Source organism: Ictidomys tridecemlineatus, chromosome 10, assembly GCF_052094955.1.
Source record: "Ictidomys tridecemlineatus isolate mIctTri1 chromosome 10, mIctTri1.hap1, whole genome shotgun sequence".
NCBI classification, from domain to species: domain Eukaryota; kingdom Metazoa; phylum Chordata; class Mammalia; order Rodentia; family Sciuridae; genus Ictidomys; species Ictidomys tridecemlineatus.
In genome coordinates this window covers 136,154,695-136,180,566 of record NC_135486.1, presented here as the reverse complement: position 1 = coordinate 136,180,566, position 25,872 = coordinate 136,154,695, and the positions used below count along the sequence as shown (strand labels likewise).

The 25,872-nt window shown below is 58.1% G+C and overlaps 4 protein-coding genes and 1 long non-coding RNA gene across 21 annotated transcripts; 2 read left to right on the top strand and 3 right to left on the bottom strand.

Annotated features, from left to right (window-relative positions):
- The first annotated feature begins 838 nt into the window (after nt 1-838).
- Ciao3 (cytosolic iron-sulfur assembly component 3) lies at nt 839-10,260 on the top strand. Of its 2 annotated transcripts, XM_005323636.5 has the most exons (11): nt 839-981; nt 1,883-1,978; nt 3,558-3,701; nt 3,974-4,106; nt 6,288-6,422; nt 6,791-6,909; nt 7,630-7,759; nt 8,189-8,261; nt 8,523-8,660; nt 9,141-9,298; nt 9,446-10,260. In XM_005323636.5, the coding sequence occupies exons 1-11, from the start codon at nt 916-918 to the stop codon at nt 9,682-9,684; spliced, it is 1,431 nt and encodes a 476-aa protein (XP_005323693.1). In that variant the 5' UTR covers nt 839-915; the 3' UTR covers nt 9,685-10,260. The 2 variants fall into 2 exon arrangements, with proteins under 2 accessions (XP_005323693.1, XP_040134019.1); XM_040278085.2 differs by lacking the exon at nt 8,523-8,660.
- On the bottom strand, nt 4,560-6,292 carry LOC144367664 (uncharacterized). The gene is made up of 2 exons (XR_013427199.1): nt 5,136-6,292; nt 4,560-5,010 (listed from the first exon to the last, which is right to left on the bottom strand). It is a non-coding gene; the product is annotated as an uncharacterized LOC144367664 (long non-coding RNA).
- A 285-nt stretch (nt 10,261-10,545) lies between the features above and the next one.
- Nucleotides 10,546-13,420, bottom strand: Haghl (hydroxyacylglutathione hydrolase like). 3 transcript variants are annotated; one of them, XM_078024829.1, is made up of 9 exons: nt 12,965-13,420; nt 12,542-12,616; nt 12,145-12,209; nt 11,944-12,061; nt 11,749-11,857; nt 11,566-11,669; nt 11,310-11,411; nt 11,011-11,090; nt 10,546-10,708 (listed from the first exon to the last, which is right to left on the bottom strand). In XM_078024829.1, the coding sequence occupies exons 2-9, from the start codon at nt 12,605-12,607 to the stop codon at nt 10,546-10,548; spliced, it is 807 nt and encodes a 268-aa protein (XP_077880955.1). In that variant the 5' UTR covers nt 12,608-12,616; nt 12,965-13,420. The 3 variants fall into 3 exon arrangements, with proteins under 3 accessions (XP_077880955.1, XP_005323694.1, XP_040134020.1); XM_005323637.5 differs by lacking the exon at nt 12,965-13,420 and having other exon boundaries at nt 12,542-12,665; XM_040278086.2 differs by lacking the exon at nt 12,965-13,420 and having other exon boundaries at nt 11,310-11,408; nt 12,542-12,665.
- Nucleotides 13,421-14,386: 966 nt separating this feature from the next.
- Ccdc78 (coiled-coil domain containing 78) lies at nt 14,387-17,663 on the top strand. The gene is made up of 10 exons (XM_078024805.1): nt 14,387-14,494; nt 14,577-14,966; nt 15,055-15,105; nt 15,217-15,302; nt 15,424-16,095; nt 16,162-16,306; nt 16,451-16,530; nt 17,109-17,175; nt 17,246-17,346; nt 17,435-17,663. Exons 1-10 carry the CDS (start codon nt 14,471-14,473, stop codon nt 17,520-17,522), a joined length of 1,704 nt encoding a protein of 567 aa, XP_077880931.1. The 5' UTR covers nt 14,387-14,470; the 3' UTR covers nt 17,523-17,663.
- Nucleotides 17,647-24,650, bottom strand: LOC101968321 (adenine nucleotide translocase lysine N-methyltransferase). Of its 14 annotated transcripts, XM_078024807.1 has the most exons (10): nt 24,380-24,644; nt 23,751-24,151; nt 23,168-23,230; nt 22,913-22,972; nt 19,403-19,528; nt 19,140-19,303; nt 18,533-18,637; nt 18,300-18,440; nt 18,068-18,118; nt 17,647-17,924 (listed from the first exon to the last, which is right to left on the bottom strand). In XM_078024807.1, the coding sequence occupies exons 1-10, from the start codon at nt 24,475-24,477 to the stop codon at nt 17,676-17,678; spliced, it is 1,458 nt and encodes a 485-aa protein (XP_077880933.1). In that variant the 5' UTR covers nt 24,478-24,644; the 3' UTR covers nt 17,647-17,675. The 14 variants fall into 14 exon arrangements, with proteins under 14 accessions (XP_077880933.1, XP_040134017.1, XP_077880938.1 ...); XM_040278083.2 differs by lacking the exons at nt 19,140-19,303; nt 19,403-19,528 and adding an exon at nt 22,533-22,834 and having other exon boundaries at nt 18,057-18,118; nt 24,380-24,650; XM_078024812.1 differs by lacking the exon at nt 18,300-18,440 and having other exon boundaries at nt 24,380-24,645.
- Between the last annotated feature and the right edge of the window lie 1,222 nt (nt 24,651-25,872).

Sequence of the window (25,872 nt, the reverse complement as noted above, 5' to 3'; positions counted from 1 at the left end):
GGATGATCTAGGGCCAAGCCTGCCATGAACCCACCAGGTCAGTCCAAGCATCTGGGGATAAGCCAGATTCAATGCCTGGAGTTTTCTGGAAAATCTCAATAAAAACTGGTCACTAAATGTGTAACTGGACATGATATGGTTTATTAAGGCTTCACAATTGAGACCAGCAACCTATAAATCATTTTTTCTTTCTTTCCTTTTTGCAGTGCTGGAGATGGAATTCAGGGCGACCTGCTAGCCAAGTGCTCTACTCTCAGCTACACACGAGCACTCAGGCTAAAAATTCTTATGGAAAAGAAATGGGGTTTCCTCAGGTTGATCTCCAAAATACCAGTAACTGGGTCCTGGAGGTCTGTAGAATCAAACTGCTGGGAATCAAACCACCAGAGCCCGAGGGACTACTGCTCCCTACCTGTGGATTTTCCGCACTGCCTGAATCTCAGTCAACAGAAGCTGGGCACATATTGTGTTTCTGGTGTTGCCCTTGGTTCTTGAGCACATCACTGAGCACAGCATACAGCAAGGCCGCGCCTCTGGGCGCCCTCAGGCCCACACCTGGCTGGCAGGTAAGCAGAATATAAGTAGATAAATGAAGTGAGGAACCCCTCCAGTTCTTTGCGAAGCCAAAGAGACTATGGCGCCAGAGCTTCATTGTCCTTGATCTACATTGCCAAGAGCGCCACAGCCAGAGAAGGCGCAGAGAAAGGAAGCCTGAAACTTTGGGCTCTGAACATCCGCGAGCCAGGGCGCGAGAGCCGCTGCACTGGGCCCGCCAGCAGAGGGCGCGCACCGCCCGCCGCAGAACAGACACGCATGCACCGAGCGGGGCGCTTTCCGGCAGCGAGGCGGAACTCTACGTTGCTTCGCGCCACTTGACGACACCTGCGCACGGCGCCGGGCGGTAGCGCGGCAGACATGGCGTCGCCCTTCAGCGGGGCGCTGCAGCTGACCGACCTGGACGACTTCATCGGGCCGTCCCAGGTGGGCAGGCAGGCCGCCCGCTTACGTGGAATAGAGATCGGGCTCTCATAGGCGGCTCGCGTGGGACGGGCTGCCGGTGTCGGCCGTGGGGCGGCCCACTGGGGCAGGACGGGATATCCCGGACGGTGTCGGGGAACGGCCCACAGTCCACGGCGGGGGACAAGAGTGCCAAGGGTGCAGTTTACTAGGGCACATGGGGGAACCAGACAGACAGCAATGGGTGTCAAGAACGGCCCACTTGGAGCCCAGTGGAGGGACCAGCTGCACCAGGCTGGAAGCTGGTGCCCATATCTGTCAGGGCCTGCCTGTAACTGCCAGGGCTCTGCACAGCCAAAGCTGAAAAGCACCACCCCAGATTAACCGAGCGGGGCTGGTCTACAGGGCAGGCAAGATGAGCTGCAGCCGCCTCCTGTGAGTTGGGAAGGAAGTGGCCACTATGGTTTTGGAATCGCAAGACAGAACTCAAGGAGTTGGGAGAGCCCGGACTTGCTCCCAGGGCAGTATGGAGTGGTGACCGACAGATGTCACCAAGGGAAGCATTCCTTGGTTCCCTCAGTAGCCATTAACTTTGACCTCTTCTTGGTGGCTGCACCACTGTCTGCTCTTGGGGCAAAGGTCAGGAATGGAGGTCTCTGCAGATGGGCAGTTTGCAGGCCTAGTTGGTGCTGGCCTTCATACTGATCCACACTTGTGGAGTGAGTGACCTTGATGATAGACTCCAGTGCCTAGTGCAGAGCAGGGCAGCCTGGGACAGCCTCAGTAGCAGGAAGATGGTGGGTCCATCCTGTCCTGGAGTGTGCCCCTTGAGCAGAGCCTTGTGCCATGGGGCCAGCCATTCTTGAGGCTCAGCTACCTCAGGAGCTCCTTCACAGAACAGGTTTGGGATCTCTTCCTGGTATAGGATTGCATCAAGCCTGTGAAAGTGGATAAGAGGCCTGGAAGTGGTGTGGCCAGGATCCACATTGAGGATGATGGGAGTTACTTCCAAGTTAATCAGGTAAGGCATGGAGCCCCACCACAGTCCAGCTGCATGGGCTGAAGCATGTTTTCTCTGCTTCATCCAGTTGCAATGTGGTAGCCTTGAGACGTTCCACGTTCTGCCAGTCATTTCATATTGGTCTGTTCACTGACCCCTGGGGCACCAGGTCAGAGTACTTGGGGAGCAGACTGGGTGCCCAGGCTGAGCAGCAGGACTGATTTGTTCTACAGACATGGTGGGTCCTGCAGCCCTCTCTTAAGTTCTAGGATGAGATCTTGGAGCCTGCCTACTTGCTCTCTTACCAAGTGAACACGAGTTCCCAATGCTACAGTATTAAGACTGACCCCAACCACCTGCCATTTGGGCTTCAAAACTACATTCACAGGGCTGGAGTTGTGACTCAGTGGCAGAGCACTTGCCCAGCATGTCTGAGGCACTGGGTTAGATTCTCAGCACCACATATAAACGAACAAAATAAAGGTCCATTGACAAATAAATAAGTAAATATACGTGTGTGTGTGTATAAACAAACTACACTCACCACTGAGCTGAGAAATGATGCTCTGTCTGCCTGGCCAGGAATCCTCCCTGAATGGGAATCTTTCTTTGTTCATAGTGTGGGGTGTGCAGATGCCTGTGATGAGCAGGATCACATGGTCACAAGAAAGCTGACTTTTGCTCTTTGCAGGATGGTGACTCAAGGCATGCCATGGCTGGGGCTAGTGCAGCTGAGAGGGCATGATTCTTTCAAGGGTTTCATAAGTGAAGGGACCCAGGGAAGGTGCACTCATGGGCACTGCTGTCCAGAGCTGTGGCTAATGATTTGAAGGAGCACTGCAGCCTCCCTTGGCACATCACAGCCCAGGCCTGTGGATTCTTAGCTTTTCAGTGTGGGCTAATCTCAGATGTGGCTGCAGCACAGCACACAGACCTAATGGGAGGTAGCTCAAAGGACCTCCAATTCAGAACCTCACCCCTGAAGCTCTCCTGTCTCCAGCTCAAACCAGGCTCATGTCTGTAAGGGGGAGTCAGGGGCTTTAGCTGGGATCATTTTGATTGGAAAACCCATTGAATACCCTCCTAGAGGACCAGCCTGAACACCAGCATCTCGAGGCTCTACCTCTGTCTGGTCGAGCCAGCTCTTGGCATTACCTCCTTCTTTTAGAACCTATTCCCACAGGCCTACGCAAGCAAGCCCTATTCATATATAAGTTTGATGTGCTAGTTGAGTTTGTCCCAAAAGTTAAGAGTTTGATGTCATTGTGAAAACTTAGGATGTGTACTAGTACTTGTGTAACATTTTTTAATTTTAAAAAATATGTTAAATTTTTAATATTTTAATTTTTAAAAATATTGAGTGGCAGGGCTGGGCATGTGACTCAGGGATTGAGTGCTTGCTTAGCACGTACAAGGCCCTAGATTTAATCTCCAGGAGCATAGAAAGTAAATGAAAATAAAAATCGAGTGGCACCCAACTAGACACCATGTTGGCTGCCAGTGTGTTGTAAGCAGAAGAGCACAGGCCCCTATGGGATCTGCGCTCCTGAGAGGAGCCCTGCAAGGGGACCGTTGTCCTAGGTCCATGCCTCTTCTGCAGGATGGTGGGACCCAGAAGCTAGCAAAAGCCAGGGTCTCACTGAACGACTGCCTGGCATGTAGTGGCTGTGTCACCTCGGCAGAGACTGTGCTTATCACCCAGCAGAGCCACGAGGAGCTGCGGAAGGTTCTAGATGCTAACAAGGTAAGTGGTACAGATTGGCCCAGCAGCCCAGGGCATATTTCTTCAGGGGCAGCTCACCTGGTGCCACTTGTCCTTCCTTCAGGTGACTCCCATGTCTCTTGGGTCTTGCCATGCTCTGAGATGCCAGGCCCTAGCTCTTTCCTGAATGTATACCCATGTGCTGGGCTCCGCTGGGGCAGCAGCCTCTCTCCAGAACCATTGGCATCTGGCTTGACAGGCTAGGAGTTGGATCTTACAAACCTGCAGAGTAAGTGCCTCTCCCCACCTTGCAGACTGCAGCACCCAGTGAGCAGCGGCTGGTTGTCATTTCTGTCTCACCCCAGTCCAGAGCATCGCTGGCTGCAAGGTTTCAGCTAAATCCTACAGACACTGCCAGGAAATTAACTTCATTCTTTAAAAAAATAGGTAGGTGTGGAACCTTGGGTGAATACCATGGCCCCAAACATAGGCGTTGAGCATGGGGATGCTTCCCCCTTCCAAGTCACAGTCACTCAGCCCTGAACTCAGACACTTGATGTGTTCCCAGTGGGACTTCATCTTGAGGTTGCTTGACAGCGGAGAGCAGCAGCTCTTTTTTCTTTTAAGATGTTGATGGCCCTCTATTTATTTATGTATTAACTTATTTTTAGTTGTAGTTGGACACAATAGCTTTATTTTATTTATTTTTATATGGTGCTAAGGATTGAACCCAGGGCCTCACATGTGCTGGGTGAGTGCTCCACCGCTCAGCCCCAGCCTCTGGACCTTTATTTTATTCATTAAGCGGTGCTGAGAATCCAGCGTTCCACCACTGAGCCACAGCCCCACACACGGTAGGCACTCATTCCACCCCTGAGCCACAACCCCAGCCCCTGGACCTTCATTTTATTTATTTATTTATATGCGGTGCTGAGAGTCTAGCCCAATGCCTCACACAATAGGCAAACACTCTACCATTGAGCCACAGCCCAGCCCACTTCTTTTTTGTTGTTGTTCCAGAAATTGAAGCCAGAGGCATTTATCCCCTGAGCCACATCCCCAGCCCTTTTCATTTTTTGAGACAGGGTTTTGCTAAGTTGATTAGGGCCTTGCTAAGTTGCTAAGGCTGGTTTTGAACTCACAACCCTCCTGCCTCAGCCTCCCACACGTGTGGCCACTGTGCCTGGTGGGGAGCAACACCTCTGAAGAGCAGCCATCTGCTCTGACTTGCACTCTTCCCACACGAGGAACTCACCACCCTGTGTTTCTCTTACCTGTTGCTCTGAAGGCACTCGTTCCAGGCTTGTGTTGGACACTGGTCAGCCACATCCAGACTTGGTTGGTCACTGGGCTAGTATGAGTAAATGAGAGCCCCTGGCTAGATTGGGGTGCTAGTGCCAGAGTGGCCAGCACCCCCACCCCAGTGGGAAGTGAAAGGGGGTGTTCACAGGCCCCTTTCACAGAATATTCCTTTACCTGGTAGACAGGCTATTGCTTGGTCGTCCTCCTATGACCAGGGGGGTCTCTCACCAGAAACTTGCTGACACTGGCCCTATCTGGCTGTCCTGGTCCCTCAGACCCTGGGGAAGCTGGCCTAGGGCTGCGCCTGGTCCAATGGAAGATGGAAATCAGTATGGCACCACCCAAGAAAACAAATTCAAAGATTTTTTCCTTCTGGATCCTGGCGGGGAGGGTGCAGTAAGTCAGAAGGGCAGCCCTTTACTGGAGTCAAATAGGTTTCTGCAGGAGTTTAGTTGATGGGTTTAGAGCAAGCAGGTACAATTGCCCAGAATCTCACTGTGACTAAGTGGTATTCACGTGGGACTTCTGCACAGTCTGGGGGGATGGGGAACAGTGGGCAGCAGCCCAGGAGGTGGTGGTCCCTTGGAGCTGGCTGTGTAAAAAAGATGCTTGGACATACTGCTATGAGGACCTGGGAAGAGGTGGAGCACTAGGAACTGTCCAGGAGCCTGAGCCCTGCTCCAGTGTGAGAAAGCCAAACCTTAGAAATCAAACAGGAGGGCTGGGGATGTGGCTCAAGCGGTAGCGCACTCTCCTGGCATGTGTGTGGCCCAGGTTCCATCCTCAGCACCACATACAAAGATGTTGTGTCCGCTGAAAACTAAAAAATATTAAAAAAAAAAAAGAAGAAGAAGAAAAGAAATCAAACAGGAACCAGGTATGGTGGCACATGCCTGGAATCCCAGCAGCTAGGGAGGCTGAAGCAGGAGGATCACTGGTTCAAGGCCAGTCCCAGCAACTTAGTGAGGTCCTGAGTAACTTAGTGAGACCTTGTCTCAAAATGAAAAATAAAAAGGGTGGTGATGTTACTCAGAGGCTAAGCACCCCTGGGTTCAATCCCTAGTACAAAAAAATAAATAAACAAACAGGAGTTCACTGCAGTGGGAGATGCATCACAGGAAGTTGTCCCCTGGTCCCAGGCAGCACCTGGCTTATCCCCATGGCACAGGCTGTTCCATGCTTCCAGGGGCTGCAGTAGAAGCAACTGGTGCTGCTGGTGGCAGTGCCCTATTTTTGGGGATGTGAACAGTGCTGCCCCTGCTGTGGCCAGCACCAGAAGGGTCACCCATGGCTGTGGTGGGGGTCAAGCTTGTGCCTTTTTTCCAGGGGCGCACTTCGTCTTCGACACTGCCTTCTCAAGGAACTTCAGCCTCCTTGAGAGCCAGCGAGAGTTCGTGCGGCGATTCCGAGATCAAGCCAACTCCAGAGTGGCCTTGCCTATGCTGGCTTCTGCCTGCCCAGGTGTGTTCATGGTTGTGCAGGTGGCAAGGTTTCAAATCATGTGGTTAAAAACTGACCATACCAGCAGCAAGGCTCAGGACCTGGAGAGCAGGTGGGGAGGCAGAGCTCTTGGACCACTCAGTACCTCAGGCCTCCTGGAAGAGGCGCCCCATCAGGAAAGTGCCCGCAGTCTCTTCCCCTTCTGTGGCCTGGAGGCTGGTACTCCTGGTGACGGGGTGACAGAATGGGAATGCTATCTATGCTGTGGTCACTTTTTGTACAAGTTGTTCTACCCTGAGTGTTGCATCGCTGTCAAGCAGAGAGGCACTCTGTGAGCCACCCAGGCCTGCCCTGTGCCCAACTGAGACCTGTTGGTTCTGCCGGCACAGGCTGGATCTGCTATGCTGAAAAGACCCATGGCAGCTTCATCCTCCCCTACATCAGCACGGCCCGGTCCCCACAGCAAGTCATGGGCTCCCTGGTCAAGGACTTCTTCGCCCAACAGCAGGTAACAGCCTTAGGCCGTGTAGGGCAGCACGCTGGAGAGTGGCAGCTGTGACTCTGGCATTGGTGACCCTGGCTCCAGTCACTGTGTCTGTGGTCATGTGCCCTCTAGAGACATTTGGGGTCATGAGCATTAATGGCAGCTGCCTGTGAAGGTGCTCTTCACTCACCTAGAGGTGGCCCAGCCCCTCGGGAGCAAGAGGCCTAAGCCAGGCTGCAGTCAGGTGACCTCCACAGGCTGCTGGGTAAACAAGGGCACCTGCTAAGCCAATGAGAACTCCAAACTGGTGCCACTGGCCCACAGGAGGCGGGGAGCCTACACTTCTCCTGACCTTAGTCCTGTGCTGTGCTGCTTCTGCACGGACATAGTCAGGCTTCCTTGAGGTCTCTCTGTGTGTGGTGCTGGAATCGAAACCCAGGCCTCATGCCTGCTAGGCAAGTGCTCTGGTGCCAAGTCAGGTTCCTGGCCCTCAGATCTCCTGCACCACAACCTGCTTTTTCTGTTGACCCCAGAACCATGAAGGCTGAGGCCTCTTCCTCTGCTGAAGTGGGGTACTGTAGGACCTGTGGCATCCACTGCAGGACCACGGCATCAGTGAGGAGGCTGCTGGGAAGCAGTGCCAGCCTGAAGGGCTGTTCAAGGCCAGCTGCATGGCCACCTCTCACCTCGCTTGTCACAGAGCAAGCTGTAGTCAGGTGGGACCAAGTTTCTCTCCTCCTGTAGCATCTGGCCCCCGACAAGGTGTACCATGTCACAGTGATGCCCTGCTACGACAAGAAGCTGGAGGCCTCCAGGCCCGACTTCTATAGCCAGGAGCACCAGGCTCGAGATGTGGACTGCGTCCTCACTACAGGTATTGTCTGCACCCAGGAGGCAGGGCATTTTCAGCTGACCCCTCTGGGACACCTGCAGCCCTTGGGCCTGGAGTTCCTTATTGGCTTGAGTGGGTCTGAGGGTGTGGAAAGGCTCCAGTTCAGCCCTCTGACTCACATGTGCTCCCCATTTCTGAGTTGAGAAGTCTCAGAGTCTCTCAAGTACTAGCAAGACAGCAAAATGAACTGCTCAGGAGGCTGGGCAGACAGCACTAGACCAGCACAGTTACTGGTTCACCTTATGCCACCCTGAGGGAATGAGGCAGCCGTGAGGGTCTTCAGAGGGGTCATCCTTTCCCACCTCTGGCTGGGTGAATATGTGGGCCTGCTGGGGCCAAGATGCAGCTGCCAGGCATGCGGGCAGCTTGAGGTTCGAGCGGCTGGAGCACCCGTGCTGTGGTCCCACACAGGAGAAGTCCTCGAGCTGCTGGAAGAGGAGGGGGTCTCGCTCTCAGAGCTGGAGCCAGCCCCTCTGGATGGCCTGTAAGTCAGCAGAGGGAACCAGGCTACCGTGGGGTGGGCATTGCCTCTCCTTCCTTCCCATGGTCTGCCCCAGACCTGAGAGACACAGCCCAGCTTAGAGAGGCCTGAGCTCCCCGGGACAGTGTCAGACACACCAGAGGCCCTGGGGTCATGCCAAGACGTTCCTTTGTGCCCAGGACTTGTTTCCCACCTAGAAAAGCTTGAACACAGCTGTGCTGAGGCCCCACTCTCCTCACCCACACTGACCTGCCCCTTCTACAGGTCCAGCAGCACATCTGCTGAGGAGCCCATAAGCCACCGGGGTGGGGGCTCAGGGGGCTACCTGGAGCATGTGTTCCGGCATGCAGCAAGAGAGCTCTTTGGAGTCCATGTGGATGAGGTCACCTACAGGCCTTTGAGGTCAGTGGGGTGGCCTGGGGCACCAGGACAGGACAGCCATAAAGCTCCTAGACTGGTGCCTCCCCAGCCCTGGGTCCTCTTAGTGGGCTTGGTGGTAGACCCTGGAGCACTGGGCACAAGTGGGGGCCTCAGTTTCCCCCTTAGCAAAGATCCTGAGCCCGAGGCCGCTGTGCTCAGGACAGGTGGATACCAGTGACACCTGCATCTGGGAGGGAGGGCAAGGCTAGGTCCTCCCTTGCCATGCCTCAAGACCAGCCTTAGGAAAGGGGACTCGCATTTCACAGGTGAGGAGACAGACCTGGGAGAGGTTAAGGTCACCTGTTGGACCTCTGGTTGGAGGGAGCACTCCACTCGTTCTACCATCCCTCCCCTGCCCAGGAGCAGGGGGGTGGAAGTGCTGAGTTCCCCTATCCCAGCAGGGCCCCTGTGTAGGTACAGGAGCCTGGTGTTGGTGGTGCATATAGTCTCTCCCATCCTCAGGAACAGGGACTTCCAGGAGGTGACCCTGGAGAGGGAGGGCCAGGTGCTACTGCACTTTGCCACTGCCTATGGCTTCCGCAACATCCAGAACCTGGTGCAGAAGATCAAGCGAGGCCGCTGCCCCTACCATTACGTGGAGGTCATGGCCTGTCCCTCAGGTGCACCTCCCGGCAGGAGATGGCAGGGGTGGGGGCTGCTGGGATAAAGTTGGCAGCACCCCTCTAGCACTGGAGGAGGTGAGTGGGGAGAGGGTGTGCACTTTGACCCCACCTGACGCTCTTGTGACCATAACCTGCTCTGCACAGGATGCCTGAATGGTGGAGGCCAACTCAAGGCCCTGGACATACCCAGCAAAGACCTTCTCCAGCAGGTGGAGAGCCTGTATAGCATGGTCAGGATGGAGACACCTGAGGATGTGCCTGGGGTCCAGGAGCTGTACCAGCAGTGGCTGCAGGGTGAGAGCTCAGAGCGGGCCAGCCGCCTGCTGCACACCCAGTACCATGCCATAGAGAAGCCCAGCTCGGGCCTGAGCATCAGGTGGTAGGAGGCCTCGAGGTTTGCTGGGGCCAGTGCCCAGCAGCACAGCCTCTCACCTCAGACCCCAGGGCTCTCCCAGAACCAAAAGGAGCTGCACAGTGTGTTAGAGCCCATGTTAAAGTGGGTTCCAGATACACACAGAATTTCGTGGTCTGGAAATGTGACCTGTGCCTGCACACCCCGGGCTCTGTACTGGCTTTGCAGGTACAAGGCTGAAGGTTCTCTGAGGTTTGGGACTCTCTTCCACTGGCCCTTCTGTGGACATTGCCTTTCCTGGCCATGGTGGCTCTATAGTGAGGGGCTCCGGAGTTTCTGCAGGTGCTATCCCTGAAGTCTGGAATCACCTGGAAGCCACAGGGCAGGGGGCAGGTGATGACTAGTAGTGTCAAGTATGGGGACTGCTTCAGGAAAGGACATCTGGACTCCTGAAACTAGGGTTACAAAGTTGTGGGCCTAAGGTCAGCTCTGTATCTTAGGCTGCATCCCTGCACAAGTCTTCCCTGGCCATCATGTCACCATGGCTGGGTTCCTGCCAGGCCCGTCTCTGACCCAGTTTCACCTCTGATAAAGGACATGCCCAGCACGTCTGGAATCACTGCTGTCTTGGAGCGTCGGTGCCCCAAAGGGCCTCTCAGAGATTTATTCACTGAGCAGAACCCAGGCAGGACTGCTCAGGCACAGACAGGTGTGTGGCTGCACAGAGGTCCTGCAGGTCTACCTCCAGGAGCAGTGGAGGAGAGTACCACTTGCTGATCCTCAAAGGCTGGGCATACAGCCAGGCAGGTCCACAGAGGCCACCCTTGTGTGGGTCCAGGCAGACTGAGAGTCGTGGGAGGAGCAACATGGAGTTGAGTGGGCCCTGGGTGGCTCACTTCTGGTGGCCCAAGAGCCCCCACTGCAGTGCGAGGAGTGCCTGGGGCTGTGGCTGTGGTGGCTCCACAGCCTGCTGGAAGCAAGCCCGCTCCCTGCACAGCACCTCCAGGACCTCGGCTGGGGCCACTTTGCCTGTGAACTTGCGTACCGCCTCTTCTCTGTAGGGGAGGGGCACAGTGGGGAATGGCTGGACACTAGGCTACCCATGGGGGTGGGAAGGGACAGGGCACTGGATGGATGACAGGACGATACTTAATGTGGGCCTCTCCTGGTGCCAGGGACACTCAGCCCAACTAATGGCCCCCAGACACCTTAACTAACCAAATGGCTGCCAAGGAGGTCCCAGGGAAGGCAGGCTGGCATTGCCAGCTTGTTCCACAGGGAGATGCCTCCCAGGCTGCCTTGATGACTGTAGCTCAAGCCCCACCCATGGGGAGGCCCCAGACATGGCCATACTCACGCCACCCTCAGGAAGGGATTGTACAGCAGCTCCTCGCCCAGGGTGGATGGCACAGTGGGCACATCGTCCTCATCTCTTTTCTGCAGCGACCATAGGCCCTTGTCATAACCAGGCTTAGTTCCTGACAGTCCCAGCCTGCTTGGCTGTGGCCACAGGGCCACATATCCCATGCAAAGCCAGCAGTGGCCACCAAGGCTAATCATGCTGACCCTGGGGATTCTCCTGCAGCCAAACTTAAAAGAGAGCACGTGCTCTCCCCACTGCACATTCCTCCCATTAAGGGGCAAGAAGTGGCCTACCTGGGCCCAAGACAGTTTGGCTCTCACGTGGTCATTGTGGGGCTCCACTGTGTGTGCAAACTCCAGGTTGTGCAGTGTGTGCTCATGGCCACAGAACACCTTCTGGAGAAAGGGCATTCAATGTGCAGAGCGCTACTGCAGGCAGAGGTGGGAGGCGCTCAGGACCTGGTCCTGGGCCCACCGTCTGGACCCGGACAGGGCATGAGGGTTCCCAGAGGAAGCATAGCACACTAAGCAGGGTCTGGACCCCACGCACCGTCTGTGGGGGCAGGGTGCCAAGCATCTCTGTCAGACTCTGGTACATCTGCTGGGCAGTGCCTTCCAAGTGCCAGCCACAGCCAGCCACGGACAGTGCATCCCCTGTGGGAGGAGGGTAGGTAAGAGGAGATGGGAAGTCTGGTCAGAGAAGATGACGGGGTGACCTCTGGGCTGTGGGTACCTGAGAAGAGGGCAGGTGGGTCCAGGCTTTCGTCCTCCCAAAGGAAGTAGCTCATGTGGCCAGAGGTATGGCCAGGCGTCAGGAGGCAACGCACATGGATGGCACCAAACTGCAGAGGGGCAAGCGGACCTGTGAGGGTGGGTAGGGGATGGGTCGTCCCTTCCCGCATTTCCCATGTGCGTACTCAGTACTCACCCGTAGTTCCTCCTCATGTACCAGCATGCGGGTCAGCCCACAGATGCGTTCGTCCCCGCCCATCACCACCATCCCCGGTTGTAGCCGCGCCAGCTCCACGTTGCCCCGAGCGTGGTCCCTGTGGACCCGCAGCGGAGGAAGCAGTTACCTCTGGTCAGGGAAAGGCGTCTTCAAGCCTCCATACGCCCCACCTGCACTCACCAGTGGTGGTGGGTGGTTAGCACCGTGGTCAAAGACACTCCCTCTCGGCCTGCGATCTCCAGCAGCTGAAAGGAATAAAGTCATGGTGATTTGGACGTCTGGATGAGCTGCTCCCTCCATACTACACCTCCGCCAGTACCTAGGACAGCGCAGAGGAGGGCCTGTATCCTGCATGCAATTAGCGGGCGCCCCGCTATACAAGGGCAGTTAAGCACTGGATAAAGGACACGCGTGCCAAGGCAGCCCTAACTTAGGAAGCCCCAAGATCATCGGGAGACCAGAGATCGAAGAAGAGGATGGGACAGTCTGCTCCAGCCAGGGTGGGGGATTTGGCGTGTAGCACTCAAGGCTGCCTAGACCTTCAATGGTGTTCCTGCCACCCCCGACCGTCCCTTACCCTCTTGGGCACCGCCACATCCACAGCCACAGCCTCTCGCGTGTCCTCCTCGATGACCAGGTACATGTAGTTATCCTCAAGCACAGGAATGACCTTGACTTTCATGGTGGCAGAACTCAGCCACCCCAGCCTCCTCCAAAAGAAGGCCCCCACAGCCTACTGAGCCCTTCTGGGCAAGACGGGGACACGGACAGACACACGCGCGCGCGCAGAAAGTGCAAATAGCCCTGCTTCAGGAACTCCTGAAGATCCGCGTGCAGATTCAGGGCGGCCTCGTTGCGGCCCCGCCTTCCGCTCGCAGCCCCGCCTCCCAACGGGCCCTGCCCCTAGTCCGCAGGCCACGCCTCCTCCCACCATCCCGCCCTGTAGCCACAGAGGGACCCCAGACTCCAGACAGGTGGTCCCGACAACCTCTCACGACACCTGTGCAGATGGCCTGGAGGACGCTCGACCGACCGAGGGAGGCAGGGCCTTAGGCCCAGAGGAAGCTTCTACCCGGCGGCTGGCCTTCACTGCCCGGCCAGGGACTGATGCTGGCTGGAGGGAACGCGCATGCGCAGTGGAGCGTGGCGCATACGCCTTGACCTGGTTCCGGACACAAGCCGCCTGCTCATTGAAACCTTCCCTGTGCAAGCTTTCCGAGATTGCTACCAGTATTGGAATGTCCGCACCCTTCCTCTCAGGCTAGGGGTGGGGAGGGCTGTATAGCTTATTTACCAGCCTATCCCAAGTTTCGGCCAGCACCTGGAGGTACACCGAAGGCATCTATCTGAAGAGTGTACGAAGCACTAGCCAGACGCGGTGGTGCACATCTGTAATCCCAGCTGCTCAGGAGGTTGAGGCAGGAGAACTCACGAGTTCAAAGCCAGCCTCAGCAAAAATGAGGCGCTAAGCAACTCAGTGAAACCCGGATGTGGCTCAGTGGTCAAGTGCCCCTGAATTCAATCCCCGGTACTAAAAAAAAAAAGAAAAGTGCACGAACCAGGTGCAGTGGCCAGTGTCTGTAATCCCAGCGCCTCAGGAGGTTGAGGCAGGAGGTTTGGGGGTTCAAAGTCAGCCTCAGCAACTGTATCTAAATAAAATATTTTAAAAAGGTTGAGGATGTAGCTCAGTGGTTAAGGAGCCCTGGGTGGGTTCGATCCTCAGCACCACATAAAAATTAATTAGTTAAAGATATTTTTAAAAAATAAACTGTCGAATCCACACGGTAGGATAGGACATTCCTCGTAAGCACAGCAGTACCAGCAACTGCATTTTTAATTTCCATATACCGGATCCAGGTGAATGCCCTGGGTGTTGGTCTGCATTTCCCAAATGAGGAAATGGCCTAGAAAGGAGCCGACGCCATAATTGTAAGGAACCAGGTTCCCCAGTCCTTCCTCCCAACTGCCAAGCTGCCTTGCCCTGTGGGCGTAACTCTGGCATCTCCAAGACCAACAGAGGCCTTGGCAACGCTGACACTCTGTGGAGCAACAGCCACCAGGCAGCCATCCTAGAGCAGGTCAGGGGGCCAGGTGCAGCAGGCTGGAATTCCTGCTGCCTATGGAGTGGATGGCAGCCCCAGGGCCCAAGCAGAGGGCCCCTCCTCGAGCCTTGGAGAATGTGAGTCCTCCTAGGACACTGCTGCAGCTGTGGCCACCACCCTGACATGAGTTGGGTCCTTCATCTCCCTCAGAGGCCAGGGTGGGGGACCCTGCACCCTGGGTCTGGTCCTGGCCAGGGAAGGGCTGCCCCAGCTCAGCAGGGTTGGCATGTCAGATGACCCTATCAGTGCAGGGGCCACAGCCCCGACCTGAAACCCACCTGGGCATGGGGTCAATGGTGCCTCCCTAGGCTGTGCCGCAAGCAGAAGCCTGGCTGCCAGGAGTCTCTTGTGGCACCTCAGCCGGGGCCACCAGCCTGGAGGGAGAGCTTCCGTCAGATCTGGAGATGAGCGAGGAACAGCGGCTACAGGTGGGGATGGGACCCCAAAGTATTGGCAGAAGCAGGGGCAGCAGGGTCTCACAGGCAGCACTCTTATCCTGGCCATACATAGATCTCCAAGGAGCTGGTCGACCTTCAGATTGCAACGCATCGCCTGCAGGAGCAGCACGAGGCTGAAGTCTTCCAGCTGAAGAGGGAGGTGAGCAGCTGTAGAAGCCCAGGTGTGCCAGATGATCACACCAGGGCAGGTGGTGCCTGGGAGTGCACACACATTCAGTATCGGCCTGTCCTTTGTATACCATCTGCTCACCCTGATGACCCACAGGTCCTTCGGCTGGAGAGCCGGGTGCTGGAGCTGGAGGTGCGTGGAAATCATATCAGCCAGGGGCATGTGGACCCAGCAGAGGTCAACCCAGTACAGAAGTTCAGTCAAGAAACCCAGGGGCCCAGACACTCTGCCCACCACAGCCACCAGGTCACCCTGACCACAGGAAGAGCCCAGGTGGGTGAGGCTGTTGGGGGCCTCCTCAGGCACAGTTGAGATGGGACCTGCTCACCCACTCCTCACCCCTGCCTTCTCACCCATGCAGGTGCAACCCAAGGATGTCCTGATCCCTAAGCCATTGAAACTGGAGAATAGTGTGAGCACTCTGTAGCCTAACCTGGGAATCCTCTGGGGTTCTCCCAGCCCAGGGTGGGAATGGGACCCAGAGCTTGGGGTCTCAGGCAGCCAGCTCTTGTGTGCCCTGCAGCTGCTGGGAACCCAGGAGCTTCGGGGTGAAGTGAAGTGGGTGCTGGAACATCACAGGGCCCTTCAGCAGACACTGGAGACACGGGTGTGAGTGGCCACCTCTCCTGGGTCTGGGAGGGCCTGTCAGGGCACAGTACTCACAGCAGCCATTCCCAAGGGGCTGAGGAACCCCTCACCCTGGCCTGGCTGAGCTTCACATCATTAGCAGGGCAGCCCTGGGCCAGCAGCTGCAGGGAGCACAAGAGGAAGCCAGGGCAGCTGGACAGCGGCTAGCTGCACAAGCAGTGGTGAGCATCACCCCCCACACCCTGTGTGCTTCGAGATCCAGCAGTAGGTATCCTCCAAGTACAGCAAGGTCCCTCCCTCACCCCCAGATGCTGTCCACCTGCCAGGGCCAGCTCCGACAGGCCCAGGTTGAGAACGCCCGGTTGCAGCTGCAACTGAAGAAGCTGAATGAGGAGTATGCCCTCCGGCTGCAGCGCTGCGCCCGAGAGGCAGTGGTGAGCACCAGGCCAGGGGCCCTGTGGTGGAGAGGGGAGGCCTGTGAGTCCCAGGGAGCCCACATCTGGTCTGGGCATGCTGGACAGCTTCAGGGAGACCCTAGGGATGGGATTGGGCCCAACCAGGTCACCCTGCCAGCTCCAGCCCAGCCCCCAAACCTAGCTCCCCCTAGTGCTGCCCCAGCATCAACTCACCTTCTCCAGGGATATGCAGATGGTGCAAGCCAGGCGGCTCTTCAGACTTTCCTGGAGGCCACTCTACAGGACATCCGGGCAGCACATCACAGTCGTGAGCAACAGCTGGCCCGGGCTGCTAGGGCCTACCGAAAGCACCTGGCAGATCTGAGCCGTAGGCATGAGGAGCTGCTGGCCACACACAGGTGGGTCCCACTCTCATCTGGGCACTTGGGGTGGTACGGCCCTACATGACCCCACGTATGGCTCAGTGTGCAGCAGGAGCAGCCTCAGGCACTAGCAGACCCAGACAGGACAACTGGGACCCTCAAGGCTACCTTTACTACAGCCACAGACCTGAAGCCACTGTCTGTGCCCCTGGCCACTGAGCTCAGCCACCTGCAGGAGAAGGATGAGGTGAGCTCCTCTCCCTGCTAGCTCACACTGTCTAGGGGCACAGAGCTCCAGAACTGACCCCAGGCTCATCCCAGGCTCAACAAAGCCCCAGCCCCAGGGCCTCAATGGCCTCCCTCCTTCAGCCAACCAAAGGATCTTTTATAGCACAGCCAGTTCAGGATGCTGCCCTTGTGCCCACGAAAGGGACCTGGTGAAGCCTCCTCCCAGGAGACCTCAGAGCCACTGTGAGTGCCCTCCTGTGGGTGAGTGGGGAGGGGGCAGATCATACAACACTGAAACAGAGCTTTCTGTCAGTCTAAAGTGAACAAAATGGCTGGTCTCTGGCCCAGGGTCTTCCAGTTTGTACAAGGGAAGTAAGGTGGCTGCTGGGCCAAGTGCCGATGTGTGAAGAGGGCCCTGCCAGGAGAGAGGCCAATCTTGAATGGAGAAGATCAGGGAGAGCCCATCTGAGGGAGGACCATTTCAGCTGATACCTGGAGGACCCAGGATAAAGACAGGCTGGGAGCAGGTTGCCTGGTGACCTGGCCAGCCCTTGCCTCCAGGCCTCTACCTCCCCAGCTATACAGTGGGCAGGGCTCTTGAGGTAGTACTTCCCAGGGTTTGGAGAACAAAACACCCAATGAGTTAACATCGCAGTAGACTGGGGTCACCATCTGAGCTTGCCCATGGCTTAGCATTCCCTGAGTGGCCATTGGGCCCCTCATGCACAGGAGCTCCAAGGCCTGGGCAGGGTACGGTGTCCCAAATCACTCCAGTAAGTTCCAGGTCAGCCCTCAAGACTGCCTCTTCTCCCCTCTCACAGGAGCCTGGATACCAATTCCTGGGCCCAGATCTGCCAGAAGCTCCAGGACTTCGCCCGAGGCACTCAGGTAGTAGGTAGGGCTGGAAAGGGCCCCCTCTGCACACTCTGCCCTGGCTTAAGGATCATGCTCCTCCCAGGCAGAGCTGGAATGTGAGCGAGCACAGCTGCTGGTGCGGGCCACCAAGGCTGAAGAGCAGCTTTCAGAGCTACAGGAGTATGTGGACCAGCACCTGGGAAGGTGAGCTGAATGGGAGAGGACCTTAGTCTGGGTGGGGGAAGATAGTCCATAGTCAGGTAGATGATTTTAACCTGATTCCTCTGAGCAGGTATAAGCAGGAAATCCTGAGGCTGAGGAAGCTGGTGGGCGCAGGGGACCCCTGGAAAGCGGGAACCACACCTCCAGCCAATCCCTAACATCCAAGGACACAGCCGGCCTTCTGAGGAGCACAGAGCAGACCCCTTCGTAGCCAGCAATGGAGGCTCCCCCACACCCCAGTCATCCCTGCACCCCACAACCCCACTATCCACAAAATAAGCCTGTGATCTATGAGCCTTTATTGTGTCCAGTCAGCCAGCCTGAGAATTGGGGAAGCTGCGGACCAAGGCAGAACCAGGTCCTGGGGTGGGCAGGATGGGGCAGGATGTGGCAGCAGGTCTGGCATGGTGGACGTCCATGTCAACATCGTAGGCCCAGACCCGATCTAGGCCTTCACCTATCACAGCCACAGGCTGCCAGGTGGGTAGGGGGAAGCGTCCAGATACCACACGAGCCCCAGCAGGCAGCTCCGCCAGCAGTTTCTCTTCCAGCAAGGGGAGCTGTGGGAGAGAGAAGTGGTGAGGAGGCGGCAAGGGCAGCAGGACCCAACCTGCCCTTGTCCAGCACCCATCCCCAGGCCTCAATGCAGCACATGCCAGTGTATGGCCCCAACTCCCAGTGAAGCTGCAGACCTCAGACCTACCACGCTGGGGGCCAGGAACACGGACACGTTTCGGCAGTCCCTCAGGCTCACCTGTGAGAAGGAGAATCACCGGCAGGGGGAGGGGGCTGGCGGCCTGGGTCCCTGCGGTTTCAGACCTGACCTCTGGCCCACCCAGGAGTCAGAGAAACCTGGGGCTGCCAGAAGGCTGACCAAGGCAGAATCTGAAGCATAATCAGCTGTGGATCTCAGGAGTCTAGGTCCCCTAAGTTACCTTCCAGAGATCCTCACGAAGGTAGCAGACGCTGCCAGCACAACCTGCCCTCCAGGCATGCAACCTCGCAAGCCCCACAAGCCATGGGTTCAGTTCGTAGCCCACAGCCGGGCGGAGACCGCACCTGTGGGCCGCCAACACCTGCCGGCACCAGCAGTTCAGGACCCGAATGTTGGGGAGGGACGACCACACCAAGGGCAAGGAAGACACACAGGGACACACTCGCGCCTTACAATTCTGCCGTCTCCAGAGCCCAGATCCACCATTTTTCCCGGGCGACCACGCAGCAACGACAACACATGCTCAACCTGCCGTGCACTGGCGCCTACATAGGGTACCTGGGCGAGATTAAGTGGGCGGGCTGAGGGCCAGAATCCATGGGCCACGTCCCCTCGCAATCACCAGGTGGGGGCAGAATTTGCCTCCTGGACAAGAACTGGAAGTTCTGTGGTGGACTTTCCTGCCGCACCCAGAGCAGGTGTCAACCCAAAGCTCCGCCCAGCGTTTAGCTGCAGTCACTTTTCCGCACACCGGCGCCGTCCCTGCCATTCCAAGGCGACGCCTCCGCCCCACACCGCAACCCACGCCGTGTACCTGCCCAGAGTCCCACTCTTAGTGGTCTCGCCCTTCCACACACCCCAGTCCCACCCACCGGCCGGGCCCGCACCCTTCCTAGTCCCACCACTTCGCAGCCCCGCTCTTAACCCAGTCCCGTCCCCCGGTCAGGGACGGAACCACTCGTGGTCCCGCCCCTCCGTACTCCCTGCCCCCCCCCCCCCCCCCCCCGGCCGCAGTCCCGCCCAGCTGAGGTTCCACCGCGCGGCCAAGCCTCGCCCGCACCTGCAGCCGCAGCGGCACTCGGCGGAAGCCTGGCTGCAACAGCAGCGCCCACACGGCGTAGGCGGCCAGCCCCGAGCCCGCCGCCGCCTGCAGCAGCTCCAGCGCGCCCAGCCGCCGCTCGCGCAGCTCCGTCAGCGCCTCGGCAGGGTCGTCGTGCTCCATGGCTGCGGAACACGCGGCTCAGGGTCCTCCCGCCTCCAAGCCCTTTCCCTCCGCCGTGCCCCGTCGGTTACGCGCCTTCCCAGCGCTGCTCGGGCGAGTACCGGTGGCTAAGCGGAGGCCGAGACTAGACGCCGGAAGTTGCCGCAGGCCCACTGGCTGGTGCGTCGCGCGTTCGGCTCCGCCGGCCCCAGCCCAGAGCTCTCCCGCGGGTTCCGGGCTGCGGCGCCCTGCGGTTGCAGCGGCCCGGGTGGTCAGCAACCCTCGCGGGACACACGGGGCCGCGGCCTGCTCTTAGCTGGAGGCAGTTGGCTCGGTCGTCCCACAATGCGGGCGACTATCGGGGCCTGTCCTGGCATGGGAACGTCCGAGCCCCAGCCTCCCGAGCATGCACCGGAGAGGGGTGCGTTGGTGGGGCCGGCGGGAAGGGCTTGCTGCGGGCCTTGGGTCATAGCCAAGTCCTCACAAGGCTGACTTGGAGACCGGCGCGGGTTTCGCTGACCAGGACACCCTGGAAGCCAGCCAAACCCAGAGCGGTCCCGGGAGGACATCCTGCAGGCTCCCTCCCACAGCGAGGACCGTTAAGCGGGAAGGGAAGATGCGCTGGAGTTGGTGGGCCAGGGAGGAGGGGCTTGACAGGAAAGACTGGGGCGAGGAGACAGATGTTGGCTCTCTTCGGAGTGTGGTGGGAGGGGCCCCGGATGCGAGAGGCTGGGCCTCTGGCAGCTGGCCCAGCATTGGGGGTGGAAGGCAGCTAGGGGAGCCCTGAGATCACCTCCTCCAGAAAGTGAAAAAGGGTTGAGTGGCTCCTGGTAAAGCCCTGGGGTGGAGGCGGCAAGGAAAGGGACAGAACCTAGGATCAGGCAGCTGGTCACCTCATCACCCCAGACTGAGGACGAATGTTCTTGGATGTCATTGCCATGTCTGTGCACATAGCCTGGCTTGGCTGCTCAGCCATTCATGTCCTGGTCAGGGGACCCACAAGAATGGAAACTGCTTCCAGAAAAGTGGGTGTGCCCAAGGCCAACCCTTCAGCCCCAATTGCAGAGTGTCTTCCATTCCTGCCTGCACATTGGCCCTAGCCTAACCAGACTGAGGGACAGTTGAGACAGTTGTCCCTGGGCAGCAGCAAAGCCTCCGTGCACTGCACTGGGGAGGAGGCCTGTACACCAGCTCCTAGGGACCTATATCCTAGGGGGCTATAACTGGGCCCTCCAAGAGAAGGAAGGATGTGCACTGAGCTCCAGGTGTGGAAGCCCTGTTCTTGGGGGACTCCTTGCATTATTTCCAGTACCTGGAGCCATGTCTGGCTCCAGTAAGGCTCTCCAGAACTGCACCTGGTGACTCTTACACTCACACCAGAACTCTGCTCTTCTGCCTTTGGGCACTCAGCAGCCAAGGCCTGCCTGCCTAAGTTCACACACATGAAGGCGTCTCTGACCTTCATGGAGCCCTCAGGCCAGCTCCTGCAGTTCTAGTCCACTTCTTACCCACACCATTTCCTTTGCTATCTCCTCTCTCACTTCTTAGGCCTTGGCCACTTGTCTCCTGGGACTCCTGGAGCACCAAAGTCTCCTGTGCCCTTCTGAGAAGCAGAGCACTGCTGGAAAGTCTGATTTCTCTGAATGGTTGTGTGGGTAGGAAGTTCAGGAACCTTCCAGGCTACATGAGTTGAGGGCCCCCCAGTACACCTTCCCAGTGTATTTGTGAACTGGTGAACTGGGAGGTGGTCTATAAGCATCAGTGGATGTGGCCCAGAGGGGAGGTTGTGGGAACAGGTCTCTGCACTGACTGTGGGAAACTGGCCAGAGAATTAAGCCAGGTACCACAGGTGAGGATGCTACAAAGCCCTGGGGGAAGAACCTCCCCAGAATAGGTGAGCAGTGGGAGAGCCCAGGGTTCCCTCTTTCTCTGCTCCTGAAGATGCTGGGGGCTGGGAATAAGGGTCTGGAGTCCAAGGGGTGGTCCATGTTGCAGATGAAAAGTGGAGGTCTGAGTGCTGAGGATGCATGGTTGAGGAGATGAGAGGAAACAGTGGGAGGAGACCCAGTAGCGCCTGCCATCCATGGGTGCTCTCCTACCCTCTTTCTCAGTCTCAGGAAGCAGGCAGTTGAATTTATAGGCACTTAGATAGCCCGTCCCCTGGAGGTTCCAAGGCAGCCACTGAGCAGTCTGTGTGGCACAGGGCATTTGGTCAGCCCAGTCTGGAGCAAGGGTGTGTGGATCCTATACAGGTTTGTCCCTCTCCTAGCCTCAATTTCTTGCCTGAAAGATGACAGACCCATTCAACCTCTGGGCTCCATCCCTGCCTCTTCCCCTTTCCCCAGTGAGAGCAGACAAAGATGAAAAGCTTGGCCCTGAGGTCCCCCAGCATTAGAGCTGTGGCTCTTTCCCAATAGCTGAGGGGTTGAGGGTAAGCGGAATCTACTCTTCCAGGGCTGGAGAGCCCTAGTGCACACCCCCATGCAGGGGCTTTCAGCCTCAGGGCCTTGAGCTTTGTCCAGGGCCTCACTAGCCCTTATGCAGCTGGGAGGCTGAGGAAGAAGGCAGGGACAGCAACAATGGGACCAGTGGCGGGAAACGGTCCTTAGAGACCCTATTGTGCACCCCACTCGCCGGAAACAGACAAGCAGGATCCCACAGTGGAGACCCCACACCCTGCAGGCTCCTCGCCATGTCTGGATGCTCAGCACGTTGCAGGGGCCTCTGGACAGAGGGGCCCATTCTTCCCGGAGGGCGGGACTGGGCCAAAGATGACTGGCTCACAACAGCTACAGAGGGACTTGGCACTCTGCCAGACTGCAACCCCTTTCCTTCACAGGATGGGCTTAGAGCTGGGGGTGATGCCTACCTGCCTGCCCCCACACACCTGAGGGACCCCAGACCCCCTGGCCTTGGGAGTTATGGCACCTTTCGCTCCTCCTCTGAGCCCCAGAAGCACCTGGTGTTGGAGGCAACAGCCAGCCAATAAGCCAGACGCATGGGTAAGGTCCAGGCTGAGAAGGGGTGGGCAAAGACAGTAGAGGGAGAAGGAAATTAAATGAGGCAGGTGCAGGGTTGTGCTGGCCAAAGGAGACCAGATCTACCATGTGATCAGTATTCTTATTGATTATCCCTAACCCTTGGAAGCAGCTGGGAACATAAATGCATCCAGAAGCCACCCCTCCCCACCTCCCTCCCACACACCCTCCCTAGCACCCTGTCCCCTGAAAAAGGCCCTCAGTCCAGTGTCACCTCACAGGGATGGAGGTGAGCAGCCTGGGCAGATGTGTAGGCTCGGGTGAATTCTTGGACGCGTGGGGCACAGCCCAGCCAGGCTTCACCAAATCGGCTCCAGCCCATGAAGAGGAAGGTGCCTGGGCCAGGGCGGACACCACAGCGCAGCTGGGTTCGAATGAAGGCCTGCCCCTGGCCTGCAGGCCCCCCCATCCCCAACAGTGGCAGTGTCTGGCGGAGGATATGAGTGGCCACCACAGTGATGACAGACTCCTGCAGCTCCATGTCATGTGTGACCCTGTGGATGGTCCCGCGGATCACTGCGGGGAAACATGTTGGCCAGGGGTGGGCCATCAGAGGAGGGCAGGCCCCAGGCTTCCCCACACGGGGACACTCACCAAAGTCACTGGTACATGCAGCCAGGAGGAGCTCCTCATCACTGCAGGGCCTGCAGGCACCTGCATGCAGGAGGGATCATGAGCCCAGGCACCACCAGAAGTGCAGTCACATGGCATGTGTGCACACCTGTAGTCAGGAAATACCCTGGCAGGCAAGAGCCTGTGTGACACCCTCCACAGACATGGGCCTGGGGGCTGTGTCCACCCGGACAGTGTCCTGGGGCACTCTTGAACACCCATCTCATTTATACATACCAGCATTCGGGAACCTTCTGTGACTTCCCAGAGTGGCCTTCTGGGACCCAAAGAGCAGCAGCCCTGCCAGAGTGGCAGGAGGTTATTGTGTGCTCTGGCTCTGGGGTTCCCATCTTTGGGGAAAGAGGTCGAACAGTGAGAGCCCCAACCCCTGCAGGGTCAGGCTGAAAGCTCCATGAGCAAAGAGCTGGGCCTGGTGCCCTGCAGAGGCAGGACTGCGTCTCCATGGTGACGGGGAGGCACACTGGACTTTTGTTGGCTGGGCTGGGGGAGGGGCATGAGGTCACCGCTAGGCCAGTGAGGACAGCTTTTGCCACAGGCTTTGACTCTGCCTGCCATCCCCTCCCCCCCAGCTCTTCAGGGACCCAAGTTTGCCAGCTTGGCTACCCCTTCCGCATTGCTCCCTGCCCGTTCTTTCCTTGATAAGAATCCCGAGGGTGGGGAGCTCAGCCAGAACCAAACAGGTGGATGGCTGACAACCGGCTGGACACTCTGCAGGGGGCTTACAAGTCCCATTCCAGCCAGTCCAAGGTAGGGCGCAACCTCGTGACTCCAACCTCCTCCCATCCAATTGGTCACTCACCATCCTCACCAAGGCCGTGGACTTGTGGAGGCAGTTCTGGGCTTCGGTCTTCACGCAGCTCAAAGCGGAAGGCGGCCACCCGACGGCTGATGTCGCGGTGCGGTGTAGCCTGCAGGAAGAGGGCCCGGCGCTCGCGGGGACCCCAGTGCACGCAGCGGCCCCCTGCCAGGCCTGGACCCTCGGTCAGCAGCAACTCCAGGGAGCCGCCCTCCCGTTCAGCGAAGACCTGGGCGCCCGCGAAGGGCCGCGCTGGGCGCAAACAGGTGATGCCCGGCCTCGTGCCAAAGTCAGGAGCGCCCAGAGTCAGGCGAAGCGCCCCAGCCGGGTATAGCCACTCGATGGCGCCCTCCACACAGGCCAAGGTCAGCTGTCCCACGCTGCCGGGCTCCTGCGTCAGGCCGCTGGGGACAGGAGAACAGCGCTGAGGCGAGCTGCTGGTGTCCTTGGCCCGCACAGCCCGCTTTCCCATAGTAAACGCAGAACACCGCCGCCCCCTTTGTGAAGGACACCGAGGTCCAGCATTCCTTGGATTCCTGGGGGAAGCGCACTCCCATCTCAAGGTGGGAGCGACGCAGTCTCCCAGATTCTCCAAAAGGGAGCACAGCCGGGCTTGCAAGTAGGGCCCCTACCTGCCCCTCCAGCTGCAGCGGTCCTCAGAGTAACCCGCGCGCGCGGACACAGCCAGGAGGCCGCAGCAGAGTGCACAGAACAGCGCCGGGGGCGGCATGGCTCAGAGACGCGCCGGGGCTTCGGGTCTGGGGTCTTGGGGTGCTGCCTCTGGGCGGGGCGGCGGCGGTAGCAGCTTGGGCGCCGCCGCCCAGCCCGGCGCGGCTAGTCCCGGCCGTCCTCAGTAGCTCTGCGCTGCCCTCCCCCGCTGCCCGGGCGCAGGGGACCGAGGGCGGGGCGGAACGCTGGCCAATCAAGGCCCACCGTGGAACTTTCTGCCAATCGCAAAGGCTCTCGGGGGCGGGCCCAGTGCTCGGCGGGAGGACTGTCCAGCCCGCAGGGCCAAGTGGGACCTGTGGCTGTCCCTGCTCTTGCGCTGCGTCGCCCTTGCCGTCCTCCATCCCTGCCTTGCCGGTACTGAGCCATCCTGGTCACCACTGTCCTCCGAGTTCTGGAGCCCTAGATGGAGTGGCTGAGGGCTTGGGTCCACCAGAAGAATGAGAGGCGGCTCACCCAGATGTTCCTGCCACGCCCCCTGAGTGGCAGCAAGTCTGGTCCTTTATGAGAGCGGGAGCTGCACTTCTAGCCCACACACCACCCGACCTGGTTCCTCTGCCCCTTCCCCTGAGGCAGCTTGTATCCAGGGAAGAATGGCCAATACCAGGGGCTGGGGATATAGATCAATTGGTAAAGTGCTTGTCTTGCATGTACAAGGCCCTGGGTTCCAATCCCAGCACACACACACACAAAAAAAAAAAAAAAAAGAGAGAGAGAGAGAGATCAGTAGCAGGAGGTAGGAGCGCTGCCAACCTGTTGCTGCCCTCCAGGACGGGCAGGGTTGAGCTCTCTGTCTTCAGATATACAGGCGTCACACCTCAGGGTTGTTGGATGAATTCTGTGGAGGATGGAATCGTCTGGAGGAGCTAGTATGGGGAAGACCTGTGATACAGGTAATTGTCAGAAGGATACCCTGTGCCACAGAAGCAGACCCTTCCAAGTCCAGACCAGCTGGCCTTCCACTTTCAAGTGAAGCAGGGGGTCAGGTGAAGCAGGGAGTGGTGAACTTCTGAGTATCAGGGGTCTCTGAGTTTGGCCTGAGGGGTGTGTTGGGGGAGGCAGCAGGAAGAACAGAAAGTGTGGGCAAGACTCTGAGGGAGAGTTCTTGACCCACCAGGAAATCTCGAGATGCCAGCCTAGACTCTGAACCCTGTGCCCACTGCCCCAGCTTCCCCTGTAGCCCTGGATTTGCAGCTTATAGCAGGCAGATGAGACTGGAGGGCCCCAGTGGGAGGGAGTGGTTGGAGTCCCCAGTCAGCCCCAGCAGGCTCTCTAGTACTGATGCCCTCTCCTGTCCCCAGAACCTTCCCAAACCAAAGACAGGCCAGGAACCATGGGACTCAGGTGGCTTGCTGCCTCTGGCTAGGGAGCCAGAACACAGCATAACAATAGCCAAAAA